The 8,172-nt window shown below is 44.8% G+C and overlaps 1 protein-coding gene across 1 annotated transcript; it reads right to left on the reverse strand.

Moving 5' to 3' along the window:
- Positions 1-2,667: 2,667 nt before the first annotated feature.
- Positions 2,668-7,585, reverse strand: DMRTB1 (DMRT like family B with proline rich C-terminal 1; the record flags this gene model as incomplete). The annotated part of the gene is made up of 4 exons (XM_079535474.1): positions 2,668-2,774; positions 5,394-5,538; positions 5,849-6,081; positions 7,180-7,585. 4 exons carry the CDS (start codon positions 7,583-7,585, stop codon positions 2,668-2,670), a joined length of 891 nt encoding a protein of 296 aa, XP_079391600.1.
- Between the last annotated feature and the right edge of the window lie 587 nt (positions 7,586-8,172).

The following is an 8,172-nucleotide window of genomic DNA, read 5'->3' on the forward strand; positions in this document are numbered from 1 at the left end:
GGCTGCTTTCAGTGCTGTGTGGCCATAGGACAAGGGGAAGCAGCCATGAATTGAGGCCTAGGAAGTTCTGCACAAATGTGTCCGAGAAGCTCTTCCCAGTAAGGGTGATGGAGCACTGGCACAGGCTGCCCAGGGAAGTTGTGGAGTCTCCTCCTCTGGAGACATTCAAGACCTGTCTGGATGCCTACCTCTGCAGCCTGGCCGATGGAGCCTGCTTTGCAGGGGGTTGGACTAAGTGATCCTTAGAGGTCCCTTCCAGCCCCTACAATTCTGTGATTCTGTAATTTTCCATGCAGTGATAGATGCAAAAGAACTTTGGGACAAATTTCCCAAAATGTAAAAATCTGAAACTTGATTATTCACACAACACTAACCCAAGCGATGTTCATACATTTGAAACAGCATTTGCCCCACTGCTAATACTCTACTTTAACCGCCCACCTCTAGGAATTCAGACTGGGGTAGCTGTGTATCATTTTATTACAGAATGCTGTCAACCTGGTCAGGTATCATTTGCCCCATCCCAAGTCACCTTGTCCTTCACGTGTCTGGAAACAGTAAGCCTTAGTAATGGTTTTGCATCTATTTTGCCACATTGAATATTCTAAAACTCTATCACCTCTTCCCCCCAACCTTCTCCTCTCCAAAATAAGATGATGCAAGTCCTTTTTAACTTCCCTTTAAGGCAACTGCTCCATTTTCTTGTTCTGTCAGGTGACCTTCTCTAGGTCTTCTTTAAATCTGCCACATCCCTCTTGAAATAAGCACTGGTGGGTAGCAATGCAATGAGAGAAATCCTACTAGAGTGCCCTACCAGCAAAAAGTTTGGTTCAATGACAGTTCAAAAGGTGAGGGAAAAGGAGAATAAGGAGCCTGGCCTGGCCTGACAGTCTGGAAGCAATCACTGGCACAGAAACACAGGGAGAAAATGGTAGTGTATATAAAGTGTATCTGCAATGCCTGTGCTTTACAGCCAGTGAAATGGGCTGGAATCCTTCCTGCTTTGGAGATTTAAGGAGTGCAATACAACGCTGAATAGGACTTTGGAAAAATAACTGGGTAGGAGTCTACTGAACTGTTTGTCTTCTTTCTTTAAATCCTTTTTCTTAAATCTTTAATATATTAAGAAAAAAAAAACCAAACTCACACAACTCCATCTACCACAGTAGATACCAAAGAAGGTATCTACTTTGCGAGTGCTGCTGGTATTTCTATTCAGAGATTGTTTTATTTTAAAAAGAGTTTTGCTCCATTCAGACACCTTGCAGAAATACTCAGGTTTTCCCAAACACAGCAGTTTTAAGAGGTTTGGGATACTCCTGAGAGCACAGATGCTGCTGTAAATCTAGCAAGTAACAAGTTGTATGCCAGATTATTTGGTATAGATACATGTGTTTTTCAGTCTCTCCTCTTGGCAGTCTTAAATTTACCACTTTTACTTTCACCAAAACCCCGTCTGTGTGCTGAAAATCATCCATCTGCTATATTAAAAAGGGATTTATCAGCCTAATGTCTTTACATCTTGCATTGAGCAAGGGACTGTTAGTGGAAGTAGCAGAGAGGAATGTTTATTTTATTGCACTCACCTCTATGGTCTTCAGTAGCACCTACTACAGTAGTGGTCATCTACACTCAGAAGTTTCAGAATAAAAATACTGAAACCTGGCTCTTACTTCAAGCAGGTTTGTTACTCAGGGCAACACCTGAAATTTGCCTAGAAGAATTACATGTAAATATACAAGCCTCAAATCATCAAAACCAAACAAACAATTCAAAGTTTTTTAATTACCCAGAAGTAACATTCTTCCAACATTCTTCCAACATTAACAATTGATCTGCTTAATACAAAAAGCACTTGCTTTAGGCAAAACAGTAGAGGAATGCATCTTTCATTTTTATTTAAACAGTATTATTGAAAATTATGATATGTATAGTCTTGACCAATTGGTATTCTAAGTGGTGTTTTGTCCTACCTTCTAGGACATCACATCTTTGATATGCCAGTGTACTTCCAATCCACATACACAAAGCTGTTCTATGTGAACCCTTTAAAAAATCTGTACTGTTTGTTTCAGCTGTACTGAGCTAAACAGCACTGAAATAACGTATGAACTGTCAAAGGCACTCAAAATCCTGAAGCCTGATTTACGTATCAGCAACCCATACTGTCTTCCCATTCTCTCTCAGTCTTCAGGCTCTACATCACTTAACTCTTCCATAATACTCAGAACCGAGTTTCTGCTACAGCAAACTGATACACAAACAACACAGCAATTTTTGATTACTGCCACGAACGTGAGAAGGCCACAGAGTGCACATGGTGTGGAGACCTCACTCCAAAAATCAAGGAGCCATCCAACTTCAGCAAAGAAACCAGAAATCAAAGTCGTAATTCTTTCCTGCTTCCATCTGCCTAAGGGGGATGCAATTTACCTTGGCTTTGGAAAACCTCTTTCACGCAGTGAAAACAAGGGTTTTACACTGCCAGGGAGCAGAGCTGTGAGGCTGGTAGCTCTGAACATGATCATGAAGTGAGCAGACATTAATCTCCTTCTTTTAGCTGTTGTGACTGCTCAGTAACTAAGTGTCACCCTAGCCTCATATTAACAACACTCTCCTCAATAATGAAAATAGTGCTCCCTGCCACTCAGCTTTTCTCCAGACTATTTACTGTTTAGAACATACAGATTGGTCTCTGCTTGCTTCTTCTGGGGAAGAAGATGGTTGGCTAGGTTCACTAACCATCCCTGAATCCTGGCTGTCAGCTGCAGTACCTAAAAAAAAATGAATAGGAAATAGGAATTGGAGTTAAATGCAAACAAACAAAAAATCCCATCCAAATCCCTGTATTTCAATTTGCCTTTCAGGTGTCAGTCACACTTTCAGAGAGAAACTCCCAATGCAAAATAGCTTTTTTTGTAAATCCAGTTCATTTTTCAGTGCAGTTAATTGGAAACTGCGTAACATCAAGAGCTGCTGCTCTCCAATCTGAGATGCTGTACTTCAGACAGCACTTGACTGTTTCAGCTAGGCTTAAGGAAAGCAGCAAGAACGCTTGTTTCAAGATGGCAAATACAGAAGCTGCACTGGAATAGAAGTATGAGACAGGCTCTTCTGCCTGCTTAGCCACAGTGAACCTGCAGCATGCCTTACGAACACTGCTGGGAATTTTAAAGGCCTTCACTGACTGACCAATAGTCTCTTTGAATCTATTTAGGATGTTTATTTTTTTTTTTTAAACACAGGTTTTTTTACTTGCCAATTTTCACGTAAATCTCCCTCATCTTCTCATGTGGAGACAGGTTTTTTGTTTCTTTTTCTGCAGCTTGCTATTTTACAAAGCCAACAACTTGCAATCAGACTCTATCCTCAAATACTGTACTGGCTGTTCTGTTGGACATACCTTCTGTTTGTCTAATCTCTGTAACACTACTAGTCAATACAACCCGAAATTATACAACACAACACCCTACACTGCCTTTCTTAAGAAAAAAGACATGATGTGACCCTAACATGTCCCTATGTACTTAATGTTACAGTTTTTCTCTTTTTTCAGGTATCCTGAAAACCAGAATCAAAGAATTGTTAGTTTCACTGTAGCTTTCTTCTTCATCTGTATCTTTTGCTGGAAGGCTGTTTTGTTTATGACCTCATGCAGAAACATCTCCTTCACTGGGTCACAACTGCAAGCTCTTACATATCCTGGATCAAAAATACTATGTAGTGGAATTAATTTGTACTTTCTCCCTGGTACTAGGAAGACTAGCTTGTTCTCTGAACAGCATAATCCATGATGCACTGATTCCTATGGCTTTGTGCCCGGGTTGTAATTTCCCTAGTGAGTAATAAGACTGAAGTCATTAGATGGCATTTTGCTCTCTAGGGGGGTGCTCTCATTACCTCATTTATCCCAGTTGCCTGTTTTCATGATTGCTTGCCTAGTAAAGCTTTATTCTACCAATGCAGGTCTGCATTTCCTTTTCCCACATGCAATGCCACTACTTCTCTCCAGTTTACCAGCTACTCCCTGTTCCTCCTCTTTCCCACACCACCTCAGAACTGCTACAAGCTCTCTGCCACTGCAAGTATCCCCCAGATTTCATCTCCACTAAACCACACAACTCAGTAATCCTCACATACAATTTCAGCTTTGCGTGCCAGCTCTCAGCTTCCTCAAACTCAGCCCATATTATCTTACCTCCATCAGCCCAGTATCTACACACTGCGCTGAAGCTCTGATTGATGCCCTTCTCGATATCCTAGAATATCTTTACGTTTACACGATGTCTATACACCTCGATGCTTCCATATTCACATTCTCCTCATCCACTACTTCTCTTGCTTACTTTTCCTTGGCTTTCCAGACAGACACAAAGCAAACTGCTTGGGAGATACGTGCCCACTGCTGGGCTGACTGGCAGGCGCTTGGTTGTTGGCCAAGGTACACACACGTCAGTCAGGAACTGAGTGCGAGCTGACTGCTGGCCAAACACCACATCACGTCATGGCTGCAAGCCATTCTGTGGCAGGCACATGCTTCCCCTGCAGATCAACTGCGCAGGCCTCTGATCACAGCAGCTATGTTTGGCTGAAAATAACTAATGTCCTGAAAAGTTACGAGGATACTGGTTTAACAGAAATGAGTCTGCACAAGAGACTTTTGGGAGAAATCAGGCCCAAACCTCCTCAACTTATATTTTATCCCATGTGATCGCTATCAACATCATTTTAATTCAAATGAGAAAATCAGTCTGCTTTCCCTCCCTTTTACAGAAGATATTTCATTTTTCATTGGCTGATGATTATAATCTGTGTGATAAGCAGTTGGACTTACAGTTTCCCATGTTCAAGAAGGGAAATAAAGTTGTACTTATTTATCTGCATTTTCAGAAAGAACTTCTTATGAGACTGGCTATTGACTCATCCAGTGCTAGTGGTTAATTCTCTGGGCAGCACTACCCTCTTGTGGTCACTCCTAGCTGCAGCCAAATGAACAGCTTACAGATAGGATCACAGTATGTGCACATATAGGTACTAGACACGAAAGAGACCCAAAAGAGGAGGTCATACATATTTACCTAGCCAGAAATTTAAAATCTTGTGGGATTCAGTCTGAAAAATTTGAGATCTTGAAGATTCAATCTTTCATCTACAGCAATTAAAATGTAGGCTTTCCAAATGTGCGAGAAGTTTCACACTGCTCATGCTAAACTGTCCAAGCTGGCAGTCTGACCTGGGCTTTCGGGATCTCAGTCCTGGCTCCATTACAGGGATCTGGGAAACCCTTAAAACTGAAGCCAGAATCAAGGTGTCTTGGGGCATCCATCTCAGCGTTTAGGTACTGAAACCAGATTAAAATTGGATCTCCCAAGGCTCGTCTAACAATTCCTTACCATGTGCTTCCTTGGCTGCTTCAGCAAACACATTCAGTGACAGGGGAGGTGGAATATAATGAACCCCTGGCAGAAAAGTTGGTGGGACAAACTGAGGCAGAGGAGTGTAGTACGCCTGATGGAAATCTCCACCTCCATCTGGAATCTGTGGAAACACAGGGAGCAAAGGATATTCAGAGACTCTCTCTCTCCAGGACACATCTGCACTACCAAACAATTTCTGTTTCCATCTTTACCTATGAAATTTCCATTTCTGGAGGGTCAATTTTGTGTCCATATGCTGTCACATGCAAAGCCCGCGCATAGTGAAATATGCAGCTCAGAGGTAGCTAAAAGTAAAATACAGAATAGAATAGAACAGACCAGAATAAGAAGGGACCTTCAAAGATCTTCTAGTACAAGCAAAACCAGCAGTATTCCCAGAAGTAATTAAAAAACCACAAGGCACTACTCACTGACAAAGAAGCTGCATTCCCTGGTCCAGAGCTGCTTGGAACGGGTCGGAAACCCTTCTGAAGTGAAATCCCTGGAGGTGACGGTGCTGCCTTACAGCCTGGCTGGTTGATGGCAAATCCCATGGGAAATGGGTGGTAAGGATACATCCCAGAACAAGCAGGATACACTCCTGCAGGGTCTCTCTCCATGTATTCTGTGCTGACCTTGTATTCTGGAGGAAAAGCAGAGTGAGCTAGGAAACAATGAGAAAAGAAAGAAGTCATCACTATATGCTGTTCAGCAGAAGTAAATGCAGGACTCAACTCTACCCTTAGCCTGGAGACTCTGGCCCTTGGATTTCATGCTTGGCTCCTCACAAATTTATGATTTTTTCTATAAAAAAAGAGCGGCTATGTGAACACAAATAAGGTCCTTCTTGTCTACCTATCCTCCTATTGGTAGAGAACCTGTATAATTTGCTTCTAGAGCATATCTGCTTCTGGAGCACTATGATTACACTGGAAAAGTCAGCAGGTTACAAATATAATTAACTGAAGGACTGGTAGGCACATGTACAGCCAGCACCATCTACAGGCATCATTTCCTTAGGAAACCAAGGTAAGAAAAACAGCAAACAGCTACAAGCAGATTAGGTGGGATCCAGACATGCCCCAAACGACTCTTTCCTCTGGGTTTCTCAGACCACTGTGTTCTTTGCCTTGTAGACTGCCAGCTTTCCTGAGGCCCAGACTAATGACTACTGCAGTCAGTCAGGATTTCTGTAAAATTACTATAGTAAATAGCATGAGTTTACTGTAATAAATAGTAATAAACTAGACAAGTGACATGAAAGGCTCTACAGAAGAAAGCAACTGAAGAAGTGACAAACCATACAACTTTTCCACCTGCAAAACTTAGGTTCTGCTCATGAAGGCAAAATGCAGCTTTATGCCCAGTGATCCGAGCCAAGCTCAGCCTTTGCTGTAAGGCCAAAAAGTCTCTTTCTTTTGCACTATCAAAAACTTTTGCTTTAGACAACTGCAGCAGTAATTTCCTCATTTACTTGTCATCCCTGACATCGTATTTTTTAGCATTTTTCCTTTTCTTTCTGCAGGTTGTGCACCAGCACTGTATGTGCATGCATCCCAACGCTGTTGGGGTTATCTCCCAAAGCGCACCCTATAGAGAAAAGCCACTCGCTGGAGCTTCAACCTCGCAACAAAAGAGCTTGATGAATCACGCTGCAAACCCTGCCTAAGGAGAAACAAAAGCAAGGCTGCGCACCCATCGTGTGCAAGCTGGGGGAAGAAAGGGAGAGACGGGAACCTGTTTCAGGGAGCTGGAGCCTTACCGTAGTCCCAGAAGGGAGGGCCAGCAGGAGGTGGCGGCAGACCCCTGCGTGCCGTGCCTTTGTCACTGCCAACGGCGGAATGGCCGCCTTTCGCCCGCACGTGGCTGCTCTGCTCAGAGGCACCGGCCGCGACGTCCTCCCCTGAGGGAGCGGAGCCCACAGCCACCCTGACAGGGGCGTCGGGCACCTGCTGCCACAGCGCCTTCTGGGCTGCCATGATCTTCTGGCGCTCGGCGATGAGGGAGCACTTGTCGCAGAGGCACTGCTTCCAGCGGCACCGGCCGGCGTGGCCCTTCACCGGCACCACGAAGCCGTGGTTGCGGCAGCGGGAGCATTTTGGGGTCCGCGCTGCTGCCTTCTCGCTTGCTGCTGCTGCTGCTGCTGCTGCAGCCCCGCTGGCCTGCATGTCCAGCAACCCCGTAACCGCTCTGGCACACCCAGCCCCCCGCAGGGCTCTTATATGGGGCAGGGCCAGCTTCCCTCCAAATGTAGCAAACAGGGCAGGAGTGGCAGGAGAGCCCAAGGCAGGGGTGGGGAATGCCCCGTTCTGGGGAGAAGAGCCAGGGGCTGCTCGGTTCCACAGGCTCCCCCTTCCTGGGTGAGGCGCTTCCCTACGTGCCCGCCTCCCCCTGCCCCCTCGGGTGAGCCTGGAGGCGGACCTGGGCTGTGGGGGCTGGAGAAGACACGGTGGGGCAGGGGGCTGCGGCCGCTGGAGCAGAGGAGCAGGCGGAGTGCACTATAGTACGTACGGGAACTTCTGGACTGGTGAGGAGAGAAAGACGGCATCCCTCACACCTTAAGGGACGGTTTTCCCTTTTGGCGCTTCAGCGGTCACAGTCACTTCTCATGCCTTGAGAGATTTCAGTTCTGTTTTGTTCCAGTTTGGAATATACTTCTCATGATGAGGAGAATGACTGCTTCAGAAGAAAAAAAACACACCGAACGTTTCATCATTGTTTTTCAAAACAAAGTACAAAGACGAGGGCAGAAAGC

The sequence above is a fragment of the Tetrao urogallus genome (genome assembly GCF_951394365.1).
Source record: "Tetrao urogallus genome assembly, chromosome: 5".
Classification (NCBI taxonomy): Eukaryota; Metazoa; Chordata; class Aves; order Galliformes; family Phasianidae; genus Tetrao; species Tetrao urogallus.